Raw genomic sequence first — 20,752 nt, forward strand, 5'->3', positions numbered from 1 at the left:
CACAGAGTCCACTCAAACATGTTTATTTTCTTCTGAACTCTGTGGATGTGCCTTGAATTGATCAGTCCAAAATTGTTATGACATTTTCCAACCCATATGGCCTAAACCCTTACAACTTGGCATTATTTCAGGTCAGTGATGCCTATAGTGGGAAAATTGACAGGAGATTACACAATTCATATTAAAAAAATGTCTGACTTGATCTGACTTAACAGTAGGCCTGCCAATGGTGGTCCAGAAAGCTATTGGCAGCCTAAAGCCTGGGCAATGAGTCTAAGGAGCATTAAATACGGGTTTGGATTATATGAAGCGGTGTAACCATTTAGCATTGCAGATTTTGATTTAAAAAAGCTGCAGTATCAGCATTCCTACCTTCATAGCATGATGTGGAGATCTACAAATAAAAAAAATATATATAGGACAGCAATATTTTTTATAAAGAAACTAGATTTAAAAGCATCACAATACTAAACATGCTAACAGCCATAGGCCTAACGTAATGCTTTATTAATCAGGACTTGATTACTAGCTTCACACACAATGTTAATTGTATATGGTGCATGCCTGCTGAATGTGGTTTTGTCACGTTGAGTCAATCTCACTACAAATCCTTTCATTTTTGAAGGCTGGCTGATTACCATGGTGAGTAGTGTCCGTCCACAACCCAACACCTTAACATAAAAACAGAACTAAGTGAGGTCTGTCCTGGTCTCCTACACAATTTGCTTAGGAATCTTATAAAAGAAAAGATGGGAATCACTGGATTTGCTATTTTTCACAATAGCACTTTCTTGTATTTGTTCACACCAAATTGTCATTTTACTTCTTAAAGTAGACCAAAGAGCAGGATTTCAACACATTGAACTAATAATTTTGTCTGATAAACAGTGTGCTTTAGAGGCAATGTTAGTTTATTAGTTTATTTTCCTTAATTTACTTTTCAAGGTAATAGTTTTTCAGACCATCCTATACCAGAACATTAAATATTTATCATTAAAAAAACATATCTGAACATCAGCACAGCTCAGTTATATACTATGAGGACAACAAACCCCAAAACTGGGATATAAATCATTTTTTTCTGGGTGACAAAACAAGGCACAACCACCAATTTCTCTTAGTACTGTGCAATAAAGAAATAAGCAAAGTCACTAAAATAAAAGATCAACTTAGCAAGGCAAAGCATGCCATAGGGCTAGTTCATCTTATCTTTAGCTAGCTAATTCAAAGATTAAAATAAATGAACGGGCAACAAAAACCTCTGAGAAAATAGAGATGCACACTTATTTACCATGGATCCTTTTATAGAGACACTTTTCAATTATGCCAATTAAATTTTAGAGAACATATAGACCCTTATAAGACATAGGTTCCTACCCTGTCAGACACATTTACCTGAACAGTACTGAGTAAACATAGGCAATACATTGGGATTACACTCCTACACAGCTTGTGCAGACAGGCGCTGATCACATTTTCTTGTGACACCTGGATCATTTTGTGAACCAAAGCAATGAGTATACACACAAGAAGTATTTCAGAATAAATGTCTGTTCAGAAGTCAAATTTCCCAGTCAGCGTAGCAAAACATGATTTGCCTCACTGATCCCAGACAAACAAAAAAATAATTCCCACACATCAAAACACTATACTATTCCTTTAATAACCAACCATTCTCTAGGTTAAGCTCATTCTAATAAGTATATAGCACATTCGGTTTGCTGCTAACGGGCATATTCTACATCTTGCATTAATAATTAGGGCTTGATTAGTAGCATCATATGCACAGTATGTTAATAACTGAAAATGCTGCATGTCTGCCGAACGTGCTTTATTGCAGACGAGCCCATCTCATCAAAAGGGTTTTAATTTTTATGCAAACACAAATTGAAAGAGGAGGGAACAAACATTAGAAGAGGGCAAACTGGTTTAGGTGCAGCTTTGTGGTTTACGGATATAAAAGGCAGCTGATGAGACTAAACACAGCTGACAATTGGTAACACTGTTAAGCCATAATAAAGCTTTAAAAATCAGACCAGTTCTTTCAGAACTCACCCTGAATTAGACAGGTTAAGATCTTGGGAGATAGAAAAGAAATATAGGTAGAATTATAAGGGTTAGTAGCTTATTTAAGAAAATCCATCACGGAAAATGTATTATGTTTTGCACCTTTAAATATACAGTAGTCTCATGTAGTACAAAGGTATAGCAATTATAAGTGACAGGTTTATTCATTTACAAACTTAAATTGATCTAAGGTCCTTGTACAATTATTTTGTGCTGTGTGTAACGGTACATGTTAGAACCGCCAAAAAGAATGACAAAACTCTTAAATAAATAAATTGAACAGGTACAGTGAAATGTTCACAACAAGGTTTTAACGTCATAAACAGTGCCCCCTTAATCTCACATACATAGAGTGTAAAACATTCTTTAAGTGGAATGGAATCAATTTGGAGGGCACAAGTAGTAGAGTGGTAGACATGCGCATCATTTTTTTTAATGAAAAGAATAAGTGTGGAACCGGATTTACATGGTAGACACAAATATTGGGGCACCTCTCACTAGGAACCATGAATAACAAGATAATTGTTAGAGCTGTAGCTGGGATACAACATTGTTAGTATTCAACTTGTAAACAAGTGCCATTTTTAAAAATATAGAAACAATGATGGTGGGATAGACTACCATGCATATTAAATAGGTTTTAATATGCACAGTACTGACATGAGTTTAATGTAGATATCTTCCAGGGTAGCACTAGTTTATTTTTTTGTATTGTAAATTCCCACAGTGTTGGGCTTTGCTTTACACACTACATCATACGATGGAACTACTAAGCACAATTTAAATTCAAGGACTTAAACACTGTGTAATCACTATTTAATCTAATTAATCTGGCGGTTAATAAGGTGGCTGATTTACACCAAATTTCAGATTTAGCACTGTACAAAAAAAAATCTACCAAGGCAAAACTACAGAGAGATTAATTTAGGGAAGCAAATGTTATCCGACAAAAAGAAAGCCAATTTAACAAAAGGTTTTTATGAAAATATCACTTGAGCTAAAAAAAAGTTGAAAGAAAAACAAAAAACAAAAACAAAAAGGAACATCAGAATATAAATAAAAGATGACATGCGTGGCTATGTGTATTTCTCTTATGTGCAGATTTTTTAGGACATATTAAAGTGGTTTGTAGGTTTACAAAAAAAGTCAGTATATGTACTTAGAAGTTTAAAAATAAATCAAGGCATGAGAAAACAACGTATTATTTCAATTAATTAACCTGTGGACAGAGAGATGTCCTGGCTTAAACCACTGCAAACTAAGGGTACTTAAGGACATAGTATATAAACCCAGCACTATTCCACTGGTAAAAGAGCTTTCTTTAACTTCAATTTACAGTACATCTGCCGTGCCAGTGTGAATTCTGATGCTGATGATCTCGTTGGCATAAAATATTCTCATGCCATCCGAGGCCAACTATAACACAATTAGATGAAAAGGACCACATTTGTCGAGTATGTTTTCCATGGAACTATTGTTCACAACTACAATTCTGTTAAAAACACAAGATGCAGAGGTTTATCTGCTCTAATCTAAAATTTGCATACTAGGAGTTTTACCAAATGACCCGATGAATGGGAACGTGCAATTAGAGCATAGGAAGAGGGAGTGGAGAATACGATGAATGGCTTTACGCCATGTAACTGTGAAGGACAAATCATGCATATAAAAAGAGTAGCGCTTTTCTGATAGGTAGTTATACGATGGACATATTACAGCTCCACTGGGAATGAGTACGAGGAACACCTGGCATACAGCCCAGATGCTTCAAATAATTACCTGCATGCCCCTCCCTGCAGGCAGCATGTTTGGGCCTGACAATCTAAGAGCCTAGCTTCCAGTTTTCTCCTTTTCAGTTCTGAATGCTTCTAGTATGTGAAGAAAGAATCAATGTACCAAAAAGACAAAAAAATACATTGATTTTAACATAACTGCTAAATGTTCAAAGCTGGAGGTCTTGTGACACAATATAAAATTGGGATGTAGTAAGTAAAATATAGTATTATATCAAAAAGGAGATGTAGTCCCAGGGTTAAACCAAAAAGACTATACCAAGGCCTAGACTGACATACTGAGATTCAACGAGTTATTCACTCAAGTGAGTATTGTTGGAAATTTAAATTCAATTTCAAATTTAAGGCCAAAGTAGCCAAACTGGAAGCACAGCGGACTTTAATTTTTCCAATACAACTGTAGCGGAGCTCCCTGTACCCCAACTGGGTACCTCCGCCAAAGGACCGCTTCCTAGCTGGAACAGGGGACAAACCGCAGAACTTCTGACCACAGTCGCCGTGACTTGACTGGGGCTCCTTCCTGGAGCCGAATGGGGAATGAGCTCTAGACAGCCCCAGGCACTGGATGACACTCAGTCCTGGGAGCTCTAGTCCTTACAAGGACTTTCCCCGTAAAATCTCCTGCACGCTGGAACAGCAGACACAGGAGTAAATCTTCTTTACCTCCACAAGCAAGGGTTACGCCCACATGGACCTCGTTGGGGACAGTGACACAAACAAGTTTAAGGGTTAGTCCAACCACCATGACCACTTGTGCTTTAAGAAATGATCATGGTGGTAGGAGTCTGGATGTACAGCGTTTCTGCTTAAAATGCTGCACATCCACAGATCTATTCACTTTCACACCGTCAGCACGTGACTAACGCAGCCTGGAACTCTGTTTCTTTTCCATATTAGAGTCCTCCCTGCCTTCTATACAATTCCTCTGTTTTGTTTTTGTTGTATTCTCTCAACATGTGCAGTGAGTTCGTGAAACAGTCCAATCAAATTGTTTTCTATGAGAGGGAAGTGGTAATACACGGGTGTGGAATCTAGTGCGGGAAGCGGACATATTTAGAAAAGCCCAATAGGGCATTATGCTTTTTTTCTTTCCTAAAAAAAGGGAAAGGTAAAAATGGGTTATAGTAATCCTTTAAATCCAATAAAGGAGTCCTTAGACTACATGTAACACAGAAAGATACATTGTTACAGGACTAGAAGCTTCCTCTAGGCCATTTTCCTATGAAGAGTCATAAAACATGGCAGACAAATGTAAAATTCTGCCTTTGCATATTACTCATTCTAGCGCTTTACAATATTATGAGAGGGGATTTAACAATAAATAGGACAATTACAAATAAACTTACAGGAACAATAGGTTGAAGAGGACCCTGCTCAATCGAGCTTACATTCTATAGGAGGTGGGGTGTAAAACACATTAGGACAGGAATTTGCAATCAAATAAGGTGGACTGCCCTTTAGGAGAGGGCAAGAGACAGGTATGTGAGGTATTGGTTAGTCTTGGAGGCCATAAGCTTTCCTAAAGAGATGGGTTTTAAGGCACTTCTTAAAAGATGCAAGACTAGGGGAGAGTCTGATGGCGATAGGCAGGCTATTCCATAGGAAGGGAGCCGCCCGCGAGAAGTCCTGCAAGCGCGAGTTGGCAGAGCGGAGAGACCGAGAAGGGACATACCTATGGATCTGTGAGGAGATATAAGAGGGGCTAGAGTTGTTCAGTGCTTTATAGGTGTGAGTTAGTACCTTGAATTGACTCCTATAGTATACAGGAAACCAATGTAAGGACTGGAAGAGGGGTGAGGTGTGAGAGAAACGACTAGAGAGGAAAATCAGTCTAGCAGCAGCGTTCATTACGGACTGTAGGGGTGCAGTACGGCTTTTGGGAAGACCAATCAGGAGAGGGTTACAGTAATCCATGCGGGAAATTACTAGAGCATGGACAAGCTCCTTGGTAGTATCTGGTGCAAGAAAGGGGCGGATGCGGGCTATGTTTTTAAGATGGAATCTACAGGATTTGGCAACATGCTGGATATGAGGCTCAAAGGTGAGACCAGAGTCAAGTATGACGCCAAGACAGCGCGCTTGCAAGGATGGACTGATGTTGGTACCACAAACTTGAAGGGAGAGCGAAAGAGGAGGATCAGTATTAGGAGGAGGAAAGACAAGGAGCTCAGTTTTTGAGAGATTGAGTTTCAGAAAGCGGGAGGACATCCAGTCAGAGATGGAAGAAAGGCAAGCAGTGACACGTTGCAGGACGGCAGGGGAGAGGTCCGGGGAGGAGAGATATATCTGGGTGTCATCAGCGTACAGGTGGTAGTGGAATCCAAAAGAGGTAATAAGTTTGCCAAGAGAGGCAGTATAAAAGAGAAAATAGAAGGGGACCAAGGACGGAGCCTTGGGGGACTCCAACCGAGACAGGGCGAGGGGAGGAGGTATCATTAGAAAAGGAGACACTGAATGAGCGTTGGGAGAGATAAGAGGAAAACCATGAGAGGACAGAGTCACAGAGACCAAGCGATTGAAGTGTTTGAAGGAGAGCATGATCAACGGTGTCAAAGGCCGCTGAGAGGTCAAGAAGAATTAGTATGGAGTAGTGGCCTTTGGATTTAGCTGCGTAGAGAGAAAATTTTCAAAAAACTCACTGCTATATACATGGCCACAATCCCATTTACAATATATTTGTTGCATTCACAAATATTGATATTTTAAGCATCCAAAATTTTTTTAAGAACTTGATAGGTTATACACAGGATCGGTCTGAGGGGAGTCACTATGATAAGCCCTTAAAAGCAAAATGTAGAAAGTGTGCAGCCAACACACACACACGTTAATAAAATATTCATGTTATGGATCACAAATGTCAAAAAGTAATAATGATAAGCACCAGGCTTTATATTTATTATTACTGGAGTGCAAGCATTTGGATATTATAAATGTATTAATATATATATTTATTTATTTTTATTATTATTTTGGAGGTCCATAAAAGCAGATAAGTTGGGTACTTGAGACATGGATATGATGAACACTGTTAGTTGGCAATTCTGATGTGATCTTCTTTGCAGGCTGCTCTGTCAAAAAGTACAGAACTGTTTGCTTTCATTCTGTTTACAAAAGGGAGTACAGGGCTGTGTTGCTGGCTCAAATTCTGGACATGAAAACCACTGAAGCAGAAACTTAAGGACAAGCAACAAAAAGGAGTACAATGCATCCATTTTAGACACATCATAAAAAAAAAATTCATAGGCAGATTTCCTGATTCCCAATTTAGTAAACGAATGAGTGTGGTGCATACATGGTGTTTTGACATAACAGTTAATTTGTTAAAAATACAATATCATATAGTATGTGCCCTGTAACATTTAGGGTAAAGAAAAACAGAACAAAAAAACAAAACAAAAAACACACACAACAACAACTATGGGGTGAAAAAAAATAATAATACTTAATACTTAATATTGAGCTAATTGATAAAATTATATGACCATCAAGCAAGAAACCAGCTCCAAATAAATCCAGAGCCATGGAATCCAACATATAAAACAATGATAACATCTGTAACAGTTAGCTATTCCTGCCTCAGTTGTTAGACACCAATAAGCAAAAACTGCAACAACAAAATAACCTATGCTTACTGAGAAGAAGAAAGAGAAAAAAAAGGAATTTTACCAATTCACAGTATGTTCTAACAGATATTACAAACAGAAGAACAATAAAACAAATAAAGCTAAACCTATTAAACATGTCAAAATTCAACAGTAATCTTTACATAAAAGCTTAAAGTATTACAGAAAGGAGTTGGGGGATTAGAAGTAAAGAGTTTAATGTTCTACTTCATATATGCATTTATATTGCATTCATTGCTTATGATTCCACATGAAAGAACTGACAAAATGCAGCATCATTTCTGTAAAAGAACCAGAAGGATTGTGGGAGTCTCCAATCTGCAGTATTAATCATATAATATTTTGCTGAACAGGAAAGCTCTAGCCAAGAGTCATTGGAATTATTGGGTACCTGGAACATTTTTAGCCATTCCTGGAGGCCTGTGGGAGGTTGTACTGATGTAATTCGACGTCTCTGTTGACCTTGCCCGTTCGCCGCCCTTAAGTCGCCAAACGTGGTAGGTGTTGCTGAACATGGCACTAGACCTGTTGTACTGTAAAAGCAAAAATAAAAAAAACAAAAAACAAAACAATTGGTATCTAGAATTACAAAAACAACAAACAAAAACAAAACACTGGCCTGAACATCATATTTAACCCATAGCATTAGGTTCATGTGAAACACAGGTGACGTTTTATTTCTAAGATAAAATTATTTAAACAACAGCAGCAGCAGCTATTAATATGCAAAAATAAACATGTTATTTTGGCACCAAGTTCTACTGACAGTGGGTTTTAAACTGAAATCTGTTACAAACCTTAAAATTTTCTCACAAGAGAGGCCCAATGATCCTTATAAGGTCAGAAGCAAATTAAAAGTCAAACTGGCATATTAAATTGATTCAACATATTTGCTGCTACAAGGCCATATAAATCAAAGAAATAAATATCAAAGATTTTCGTTTAACATAAAAATGTGCGAGCGTGGGAGGTTAAATCACACTTTCTAAATATCTTCCATTTAATTCCACCATAGAATAAATGGCTTACTAAACAGACCCTGCTGGAACTGTCACTCAAACTTGGGGCACTGGGCGACTATGACACGCTTTTCAAGCATGTAATCAATTTCTCAAGCACATACATTTCTGGCGAACATTCCCAGTGGGCATGTACTCTACCCCTGACTAATTTCACACTCTGCCCTTGAGTGCAATGGAAGCTTGCGGTCTAATGTGCTATAGGTTTTTCATAAACTAAAAGCAGTTAGCAACCCATTTCATTCATATTTACTGCTTTGTGTAGCTCACTAGAATGATTAAGATTAAGGATCTGATTGGAATGTTGGCTTATTCATATCACCAAATTCTCCCCCCACCAAACGTTCATACGGAAGGAGAGAGTTTTTGCACAGTATAGCATGTGTGATTTTAAGGTGTAGGTGGAGCAGGTAGCATTATCTATCGATCACGTCATGCTGTTACATCATCATTAAGTTCTTTCCAGCCTTTAATTTCCTAGTGATTACCAATACAGAAAGCTCTTAAGGGCAGGGATTCCCTGAAGACATTTTTGTGATTGCAGTTTTCATTACATTAATAGCTTTCTGTTCTCCACCTATGAGAGCATAGAAATACACTAGGGTCTAAGATTCATTATAAAAAAAAAAAAAAAAAAAAAGAAGAAGGTCTTCTGGTTTAATCTCAGTGTGAAAGCTTTAATGAATTATGCTAAAATGATTGCTCCGTTGGGGGTATCAGGTGGTCACATCCTTGCAAATTCATTAATACACTTCACATAGACTCCAATGTACCATGTAATCTCACACACCAACAGAGGAGGTGCAAAACATTTGCCATATGAACAATTGTATCAATTTAAAGATAATGTTCTAAACACAAAAAATAGAGATAAACTGTATACATAAATATTTATTAGAACTTAACATGAAGAAGAAAAACATGTATTACATACAATATGTGGTGGTGTGTTTTATTCTGCTGGACAAGAATTAAACTTTCTCAAACCTTGTCACTATGATATATTGCTAACAGAATAAAAAGGCATTGCTAGATAGAGCAGAAGTATGTTATCATTATGCCTCATTGAACGAATAAGACTTTAGGCAACAAATTGTAAATATAATATGTGGTGTACATAACTGTAGCGAATTGTAAACTGAAGTACAAAACCTAGAAAAAACTGATTTGGGAGAGGGGGGGGGAGTGGGGGAGAATATTCAATTTATCTGTAGACACAGCTACATTTTGCAACAAAATCCAAGTATTATGTGAATAAACCTTTTAGGTGTGACTAATTTGGCACAAAATGCAGGTAATGTATTCAGTTGAAGAACAGCTGACATGTTTCTTAAAATAAAATGTCAAGTTAGATATTTTTTACCACATTTTCTTTATAGAAATCCATGCATTTTGGTTGACAAAGCACTGTGTACGCTGTAGTACCATAATAGCTAGAAAGTTACTTGTTGGACACTTCTGGCTACTCGTTAGAACCAGCATCCCCAGCAAGAAATACTACCATCCAAGTCTGATACAGTGTTCAACCGCTGAGAACAGAGGGGAAAAAACGGTTTCCCTTTAATCCATGTTTTTCATACATGTGTGTTTGGCAAAGTTCAGGTTTCTGGTGGAGTAGTGATACTTACACAGTCCTATAATTACATATTTCAATAGGGACCTTATCCAAATTAACAATGTCAGAAGTAACGCTTATTATAAAAATGTGCTTTTTTTTAATAGTAATATTAGGAATGCAGCAGACTCAGCCACACCTTGGGACAGTATACATTCACTAATGACACCGAAGGCCTTAGGAGGATTTATAATATGTGCATCCAATGAGTAATAGGCACTGCTACCCCGAGAAAGGTGCAAGTAAATCTTTTTTCTGTGGCTTAGTAATGTTCACAATGCTCATTTCAACACATTCATTGATTGCTTGAAGGATAGCAAGGGGCAAGCTAAAGTGAGTACAACTCATTGTTTATGCCCAAGCTCAATTACCATTTGTATCACTGCGCTCAAGAGCTATACATTATCGGGGAGTGGGGGCAAATTCATGCTTTATTTTCCTCCCAATCAATGGCTTTGGTTAATCTGGAAACAACATGGATCTTCATCAGAGCACCCAATTAATCTGCTGTTATTTACTAAAAACTACCCTCTAGAGTAATAATGAAACCAAAGCTGTGTTCAAATTAGAAAAGAAGCTCAGCAGCTGGTGAGACAGGATGTACACTCCAGTCATGACCAAAGGAGTGATTATTGAATTTAATTACCTTGTGTACTCTGAGCCTTTGCAGGGCTTCTTTCCCAAAGAGAAAGAACGGACCTCGGATCCGTGGTCCAACTTTCTCTTCATCTGGAAATAAAAAGAAACAATGCATAAAACAGTGCGTCTGAAGAAGACAATCTGGCAAAACAGCAGTTTGAAATATTGGGAACATTTTACTAAAAAACAGTATAAAATAGAGGTATGTGGGACAGAATAATAGTAAAGAAAATAAAACACAAAATAGACAAGTTTTAGGAAAAACAAACTAGAAACATTTTATTCAACACATCGAACTGGGCAATCCAGTATAGAGTCCTCTAGGACCTTAGAATATAAAATATAAATTAGGCTATGCCACAAGACATGGACAGTAGTGTATAGAATTGTCCCAAGATTAAAGAATAGACTCTAAGGTTCCCAATGTAATTCGTCATATAAAGGGTTGTTTTTGCACATACAATGAGACTTGCATAAAAAGGGCTTTGAATAATCAAGAAGATATAGCTTCCCAAATAATTTTTATCAAAGTCAATTATATATTAATTTTCAAAACTAATATAAATACTGTTCACCAATGTCTATGATTATTCTTAATTTTACTGCAGAATAAAACTGATAAAGCAAAATGTCCTGCACAGTATACGGATTAGCCATATGTTTTATCACAGGAGGAGTGAATCAAATTATTTGATTCTACTGGCCTTTTCTGGTATATTTGTGCCAAGTTCATTATTGATACATTGTTTAGAGACCCAGGGGTTTGGCTGAGGATGATACGGTAAAACCACAGCCTATCAGCCACAGGTATCCTAGCAAGCTTGCACCACTGCAGAACCTGTTGGCAACAGATTTTAATATTTTTCCCGAGCAGTAGAGGAAATGCGGATTTTAAGTTTGATGAAATATATTGCCCTGTCTTGCAGTTCAGTAAACGTGCTTAAAATTAAAATTGCGTACAAGTGCAGACAATGGACAAGCTGATTTGTATGTTACACAGTTGCTATTCCGTCAATGCAATTTTACATTTGCATGCGGTCTGAGTTTAAAAAAAAAAAAAAAAAAAGTCTGCCATCCTTTTAGATCAACGCGCCCCTCTATAATGAACCAGTGGTAAACTGCTGTGAGGATACGTTTTTCCATGCTTTGCCAATCAGAGGTACTCTTCCAAAGAATATAAAAGCATTGTCTTGCAATTAAACTACATCAATCAATTTAATCTTAATATTCTAGTAACAAGCTTTTACTAGTGGAAATGCATCTAATTTGCATAGCGTGGGAAGCTCCACATTGTAACTACAGAGAAACACTAATTACAACTGATTTTAACAGATCTGTTAATATAATCATGAAACCGAGGACTTGGATAACCTTATAAAATGCTAAATGATTTTAACAAAATGTATAAAATATTTAATGTTTTATGTAAGATGCTGAGATCTTGACATAGATCTCTTATGTTTATTTTGTTAAATTAAATGTTACATTCTTCTAAAACTATATTTCTTAGTATTTCAGCCTTGACCCTTGAGAAGCCAGTGTTGTGGAGACAGCTATAGGTAGTGGAAGTATGGGTATATATTTATTTATTTTCATTCAACTGCAAATTCTATGTATTAACATCCAGGGCATGCATTTGCCACCATCTCTGTATTCTACCAATGATTTTGATTTACAATATTTACAATTATGATAATTTATATTATTATGCCTTCCAGTTAGTGAAAGGAAGCCTCTACATGGGCAAATCCAACAAAATTAGCATTTAACACACCATACACTTGTGCCATGTAACTAGCTGGCTAAAACTTCTCAAGCCATGCACATGAGTAAACAAAAGCCAGCCTAGATGTTCCTATCCATCAACTGAAAACCCTTTTCTCCAAAAGTACACTTGGGGTCAAAAAAGGCCAAATGTGTCCCAAAGCTAAAGAGCATCACGGTGGTCATTTGGTACAGCAGCTGTTGGCAACCAGCTTCTCTGCCACTTCAGGGTAAAACAGAATTCCATTCACTACAATAAATAAAGTTGCTAGGCACTGGGTTTGACCAGCAGGTTGTTATTATATGCAGGCAATGCGCTATTTTAACCTTGCCAGGAACTCTCAGTATGTTTGCAGACACACAACTGGAGGATCAATGCTTCCTTAAGTTTAAGCAATGCTGCAGACCCGCACACAGTGCGGCTTCTTTTTTTTTTTTTTTTATTGCACACCATTTACATAATCTGGATCCTGCATTTACCTCTTTAACCAGCTGGAATAACATTTGGGGTGGTAAGGGGGGTGGGGAGGAGTGGGCATCCCCATTCTCCTAAAAAATGTGAGAGAATTATGATACAGAACAAGGTGACCAGGCAATGGAGAGGCAGAAACACTAATCCTGGTTACAGATGCCAGTCGAGCAGTGTGCCAAGTGCCATGATGTGGATATGGCATGTGCAGGATGGGAGGATGCTGTACCTTCATTTTCAGCATCAAAAACCCAGCACATCTCTGCCTCCCTCTGTATCCTCATTCCCTCTCCCCTTCCAGCACATCCAATGCACACTTTGCCCTCACTGATCCTTGGCAGAAAGCAGCCATGTGCGGTGCTGAGCTCCCATCACTCAGTGGGTACTTACTTTGTAAAAGATCATTTTTAAAGTGCCGTAGAATCCCATATTGCCGGCTGTAGTGTGTGTTCTATAGATATTCCTGGTCAGTGGGTGCGGGGTGCTGGGACACTGCGGCTGGCGGTCAGTGATGAGCAGAGGATCCCCTTTGCAGGTATGTATATCCCAGCGTGTGATGCGGACATGCTCGGGCACGTCAGACAGAGAGAGACAGAGAGCACGGTGCGAGCAGCTCTAACTCCACGCAGCACAGACAGCACTGCCAGCAACTCCGGGGACTGAGCACACTGAGAGCCAACCAGCCTGGGAGCCGGGGAGGGGCGGACACGATCACAGCCTGCCTGCACTGATTTCTTACAGCGCCACACACAGCACATCACATTCCGCACCCCCCTCCTTCAGCGAGCTGGGATGGTACAGTCCAGGATCGGGCTGGCGCTAACACAGCCCACACATCAATTACACACAGACTGAGAGCAGAGGGAGGGGCGGGGGCGCGGGCTGTCAACCTGAGGACCACGGTTAACCCTTCCCACCCCGGGACACGGGCTGCACCGCACTCACTGCATCCAGCGTCACTGCAATACCGCGCACTGCTGCACGTTTAACCCAGTCATGGCCCATCCGGTAACTCAGGCAGGATGACTGGAAAACTGCATAGCTGCATCCTTAACAATGTCATCGCTAGGTACGTACCCTGCGCAATAATTTGGCGCTCGAAGGGTTAACCCCTCTGTAAGAAGAATCTCCCAACTGTATATGGAGCAACTAACATTTTCCCGTGTCCAGCTTAAGCCAGATCATCTATGACAGTGATGGCAAACCTTGGCAACCCATGTGTCAGTCCACTGCATTTCTCATGACGCCCAGCCAACCTTTAGTCTGCCAATGCAGTATACATACATGTGGGATGCCGCAATGAGAGCTAACCATGTGTTCACTACCCTACATGGAATATGGATTATAGGTATGGCATGCCCTGCACCATGTACCCACTGGGCATATTGTCAGCACGGGCCCATCTGGCTCTAACAGTCACCTACCTATTGTATCTACTTAACAATCAACAAGTGCCAATATACCAAGATCCCCAAAATACGACTAGGATATGAAACTGGTACTGAAATAACCACTGCATCCCATCACCAGCATGACGTGCATGTATCACAACCGCTTGAAACGATCACCAAAAATTAGATCTAGCTCTGTGAAGTCTTCCTATGGACAAATTCAATGGTTGGGGATTTCACGTGCTCTATATAGAATGTTAACATACATGGTTACATTATTACTGTCGGAAACATTCTTCTGGTTAGAAATGCAACACACTGCATAGCCACTATGTACAAGGATAGAACAAGATCAAACCTCGTAACTTGGTAGCAAGTAAATACCAGCATGTTTTGTTTTAAGCTAAAATGTATTTTGTAAATAACCTGCCAAAAATGCCCCATTCCATAGGGTATATAGTTCGGTTTATTCCCAGAAACAAGAAATCAATGGGAATGTGCCAATTTGGCCTAAGAGTTTTTATATTACAAATTAAATATGTGCTGTCTGTGGTCAATGGGAATGGATCCTCAAAACCATTATCAAAACAATGCACTTTACCAACATAATGAATTCATCAATAACTCATTGTTATTCTCAGAGTGAATGCTACAGTGTGGGGCTAACCAGGTTTAGAAGTCTGTTAGGAACTAATTGTTTACACTGAATACCATAAATAGCCTATGCTACAAACTGTAAATTCAGAACATAATTATAAAATGGATTTAGGGTTTATTGTCATTATCATTCAAATAGTGACAACATATTTGAGTAATTTACAATTTTACCTTTCAAAGAGGGCCTGGTCAACATGTTAAAAACAGGTCAGGGGTAACCTGGCTTCAAGAGGTTATGGACAGTAAATTTAAGCCAAGTGGTGTTGGCTGTGTGTCACAGGGGCACTATAAATGACAATGTGGTCTATATCCTCTAAGACACTAAACTCTCAGCACCCCCTGAACCTGAGCCCCCTTTAAACACCCCTATATTTTGTGAACAGTAAAAAGTGCTTTGAAGGGACATGGTAGACACTATAACCATTTCATCTGATTGAATTAGTGATGGTCCCTGTAGTCCTCTGGTGATGTTCCCTCCGTGTTAAAGGGACACTCCAGTGCCAGGAAAACAAATAGTTTTCCTGGCTCTGCAGGTCCCCTCTCCCTCCCACCCCCCATCCCAGGTTGCTGAAGGGTCCGCCCACGCTCCTTCCCTGCCGACGTCAGCCGGCGGGAGAGACAGATTGCTCATTCGCGGCCGCCGGCGGGATGAGACCTAACGCGCATGCGCAGCAATGCTGCGCACGCGCATTAGACCTCCCCATAGGAAAGCATTGAAAGTACTGCTTTCCTATGGGGATTTTTAGCGACGCTGGAGGTCCTCACATAACGTCGTCCTGTGCTATAGACCAGGAAGTGCCCTCTAGTGGCTAGACAAAAAACTGCAATATTTACAGTTGCAGGGCTACGGGTAGTGGGAGTTGGCATCCAGACCACTCCAATGGGCAGAAGTGGTCTGGGTGCCTGAAGTGTCCCTTTAAAGTGGTTGAACACTGAATAAGAGGCCACCCACAGATTACACTTTACCTTCCAAACTTTCAGCCAATCACAGTCACCCATTGTTCTCAGTTAATACTTTCTCATAAACTCAAGCAACACAGATGGTATGGGCTGCTGGGGACTCTCATTTAGCATTAAAATGAAGGATGGCACTAGGGGATTTGAGACACTGACCACTTCAATGAGAAGAAGCCCCACTATCATGGGAGCAATTGAAACTGTAATGAGGCCCATAATTATAACTAATAATACAATACAGTAATATTAAAGTGTGGCTATAATGATGTTATAGCGCTGCTACCAATAAAAGAAAGGTAGTTCTGCTTTTCCATCATTGGCTAAACATTGGGATTCTATACACTACAGTAAATTGTAGCGAATTTAAAAGCAAATTGCAACAATAGGCCAAAATAATTCTTTATCTAGGCCAGGGGTAGTCAATCTGGTCCCATATGGTTTAGGATTTCAGGTGGGAGGTGGTGGGTTATGCAGAAAATGCCCAGTGGGCCGTGGACCAAGACCAACAGGCGAGATCCTTTCATCTCCCCTGACTGCCAATGCAGAGCCTGTCTTGCTGTAAGTCCTCTCCAAGGCTGGTGAGAAGATCTCCCTCACTGGCCCGCAGGTACTTAGTTCCAGCAGAGGGAATGAAGGGCCTCCCACGAGCAGGCTGGTCGGAGTGTTGCCGTGTGTTACCATGGCAACGCTCAGATACAGTGCTGTGCACACAGGAGGACAGGAGAGTCAGTCTGCAGCCGGAGGAGCTGCAGGCTAAAATGAACATGCCACCACTGGATCACAAGGGCTTGCAGCATTATGTCCCTCCTCCCTGGTAGAAGGTAAGAAGAAGGTAGAGGAAGACATTAAGATAGATTTTCACATCTTACCCACCTACACACAGCATAGACTCTATGCACCCTCTTCACAGACACTACACCCCTCACATACACTGCCCCCTCACACACAGTACACCCCACGCACACTGCCCCTTCACCCAACACACAATGCCCCCTCACACACGGACTGCCCCCTTTACACCTTCACACACGGACAGCACCCTCACACACGCAAAGCAACTCTCACACCCACACAATACACCCTTCATATATACACACACACCGCCCCTTTACATACACACATAGAAAAAAAAAAAGTAGAATAGAAAGAAAAAAAACAAAAAAAAACACACTAGCGCCATAAAATTAGTTACTGTGGCATTGGTGGGCGGTAAGGAAATTTTACCATCAACAAAGATTCAAAAGTGGGCGGTAGGTATTAAAAGGTTGACTACCCCTGATCTAGGCTGTGGATTTTAGCTTGCATTTTTAAAAAATGTTAACTTCATTGCAACTTAGGGCAGCAGATAGGAGAAGGTCACCGGCAAAGCAGAGAGACTGATAAATGGGTTGTTTAGAGCTTTATATCTAAGGGTTAGTATTTTAACTTGACTCCTATGAGGCACAGGAAGCCATTGTTAGGATAGACAGAGGGGCGAGGTATAAGAGGAGCAACAGAAGAGAGAAAGCAGGATAGCGGCAGCATTCATTAGACTGTAGAATGGCAGTACGATTTCTGGGGAGACCAATTAGGAGCACATTACAGTAATCAATGCGAGACATTACTAGAGCATGAACAAACTCCTAAGCAGCATCTTGCGTAAGAAAGGGGCAGATGAAGGCAATGTTTTTAAAGTGGATCATCAGGATGAAGCAAACTAGATATGAGGCATATAGGTGAGGCCAGAATCATAGATAACACCAAGACAGAAGGGCTTGCAAGTTCCATCAACTTGCAGTGAAAGCGAAAGAGGAGTATCAGCATTATGAAGATTGAGTTTCAGAAAGTGGGAAGAAATCCCATCAGTGACACGTTCTAAGAAAACAGGGGAAAGATTGGGGAGGAGAGATATATCCGAGTGTCATCGGCATCCCCATAGTATCGGAATCCAAAGGAATTAAAAAGTTTGCCAAGACAGGAAGCATAAAGAGAAAACAAAAGGGGACCAAGAAAAGAGCATTGGGGGACTCCAACTGAGACAGGACAATTGGAGGTGGTGTCATTAGAAAAGGAGATACTGAATTAGCGTTGGGAGAGATAAGACAAGAACCACAAGAGAGCGGCATCAAAGAGTTACTTTAATCAGAGTGGTGTCAGTAGAGTAGAGGGTGGCGGAAGCCATATTTAACCCCTTAAGGACACATGACATGTGTGACATGTCATGATTCCCTTTTATTCCAGAAGTTTGGTCCTTAAGGGGTTAAGAGGGTCAAGGACAGAGATGGAATTAAAAAAGCAAACCAGATGAGTAAAGTAATTCCAGAAGCTTTGAGGAGAAAAAGAGCAGAGATATGGGACGGCAGTTGGAAAGAGAAGACGGGTCAGGTGATGTTGACAAGTACGACAGTAGCATGTTTAAGGAGAGCAGTGACCATGAGAAAAGAAAAAGAGCAGTTGAAAATATGCGTTAAGGATGGCACAAGATGGGGAGAAAGAACTGATAAAATGAGATGGGATGTGCTCAAGCGGACAAGAGGAAAAAAGAAGCGCAGCCCCCTCCTTTTCAGTAGCCAGTGAGAAGGCCTGAAGAGTAGGAAAGGCATGTGCGGTTGAGAGAGAGAGAGAGGAGCAAAGTGGGAGAATTCTTTCCTTAACTGCTTAACCTTGTCAGTAAAATAGAATACAGTTTGCTTTGGAGGAAGGCCACAGCAAGGCGAAAAAGAGAGTTGAAGGTATCAGAGATGCCTGGGATTGTGGATGCATGAACTAATGAGAGAAAAAAAAGTGATTGTTTAGCAAGGGTGAGGACTGCATTGTATGAACTCAAGATGAATTTATAATGGAGTAAGTCTGACAAGGTGCAAGAATTTCTCTAGCAGCATTTGGCTGAACATGAGCATATCTGCAGGTAGCAGGTCAACTTTGTATGCCATGGTTGGAGGTAGGTCTTCCTTGAGGTGTGTGTTTGGACCTGGGCTGCAGCAATCGGGGCTGATGTGAGGGGAGCATTATATGAGGACATATATGAGCCTGAGAGGGACAGGAGAAGGTATGGATGGATAAGAGCTGAATATGCATCAGCTGACAGTAGCTGGAGGTCAAGAGACTTCAGGTTCCCCCTATGTTGAGCAGGGTTAGTCTGAGCATGTTTGGTGAGGGGGATCTGAAGAACAATAAATAAGAGGTGGTGATCTGACTGAGGAAATGAAATGTTAGAGAGATTAGAAACTGTGCAAGCGCTGAAAAAAACAAGATCATAGGTTTTGCCATCTATGGGTCAACAGATATTGCTTTTTAAGGGCCGATACCAATTATCGGTGGCCTTTTGTAACGATAGTCGCTAATGAATACCGATATTCTGCAGGAAACAGAAAATACTGAGTGCGGCACCCGGGTGGATACCAATAATTGCCAAAATGCCAAATATTGGCTATTATCAACCAAAGCGATAATCGATCAATCCCTATTGCCAGCTACGTGTGAGAGAAGTAGTCCAGTGGGATAAGCCAAGGGGGAAGCAATTGTAATGATGTCAAGGGTGGGTTAATCTTTAAAGTCCCTTAGAATTAGAGAAGGAATATAACTTAAAAAGGAAGTAGTGAAGCCAAGCAGCAAAATGGTCAAGGAGTAGAAGAGGGGAACCATGTGGGTGGTAAGTAATAGCAACATTTGCAGAGATGGGTTTGAAAAGGCGAATTGAGTGATCTTCAAATGAGGAGAAAGAGAGGGAAGGGCAGGTGGAAATTGGTTTGAAGGAGTAGTGAGATGAAAGCAAAAACCTTACTCCACCATCTTTACTGTCACAATATCTAGGGTGCAAGTAAATTAAACACCAGGGCATGCGCATTAGGTTTCCCCGATGGGGTGGTGTCGGAGGAGCAAAACCCAGCTCCAAGGGACATCAGTGCTGGAATCAGGTAAGTAACCATTAACATCGCTGAGGGGCACAGGGTTGCTAAAGTGTTAGGAATACAGCTTTGTATTTTGTAACACTATAGTGTTCCTTTAATACTTTTATAGGTAAAATATGGACAGTTTCATGGCAATGACATAACTACTAACTGCAAATATTTCACAGGCTATAATTTGATTTTCAGTGCTCAGATACTGAATGTTTATTTTCTGTATAGAGTATATATTGGGAACTGTGATACAATTTGTACGAAGAGGGGAAAATGTGTAAAAGAAATTTGAAACCTTGCTTACGTGACAGAAAACTGAAGAAAAGGGGTGGTGTGTGTGTGTGTATGTGTATATATATATATATATCAAAATCCAAGTAGGTTATGGTGGGGGAAAAACTGTGATTGAAAACTCCTTCCACCTGAAGTCTGTGGATAGTCAATACAATGTTAAACAAAAATCCACATGCCAGTCAAGCCATAAGATTTGTTTTTCCCACAGAAATCACAAATCTACAGTGATGTTACTACCGCAAAGGATTCTGGGTGTGCATATGCAAATCAGTTTAACAAAGAGTCACATTTTTGCCTCATTCTTTGTTAAATTAATTTGCATATGCCTACCCAGAATCCTTTGCGGTAGTAACATCACTGCAGATTTGTGATTTCTGTGGGAAAAGCAAGTCTTATGGTTTGACTGGTGTGCAAATTTTATTTTAACTATATATATATATATATATATATTTATATATATATATATATATATATACACACACATATATATATATATATATAGCACCACTGTAAGCCTAGAGGTTTCCGTGACACTTACCAGAGCTAAATTTTCACTCGTCAATGGCTAGCGGACATTTTGGTA

At 39.9% G+C, this 20,752-nt stretch overlaps 1 protein-coding gene across 4 annotated transcripts in view; it reads right to left on the reverse strand.

Moving 5' to 3' along the window:
* FBXW7 (F-box and WD repeat domain containing 7) overlaps positions 1 to 20,752 on the reverse strand; it is a 205,975-nt gene that overhangs the window by 29,803 nt on the left and 155,420 nt on the right. For 3 of the 4 annotated variants that reach the window (XM_063458523.1, XM_063458524.1, XM_063458525.1), the window contains 2 exons: positions 10,764 to 10,846; positions 7,875 to 8,016 (listed from right to left, as the gene is read on the reverse strand). In XM_063458523.1, coding sequence (XP_063314593.1) covers positions 7,875 to 8,016; positions 10,764 to 10,846 — 225 coding nt within the window. Of the gene's footprint in view, positions 1 to 7,874; positions 8,017 to 10,763; positions 10,847 to 13,379; positions 13,636 to 20,752 lie in introns of those variants that run through there. The other variant, XM_063458526.1, reaches the window with a different exon arrangement.

This window comes from Pelobates fuscus, chromosome 6, assembly GCF_036172605.1.
Source record: "Pelobates fuscus isolate aPelFus1 chromosome 6, aPelFus1.pri, whole genome shotgun sequence".
In the NCBI taxonomy this organism is placed as follows: domain Eukaryota; kingdom Metazoa; phylum Chordata; class Amphibia; order Anura; family Pelobatidae; genus Pelobates; species Pelobates fuscus.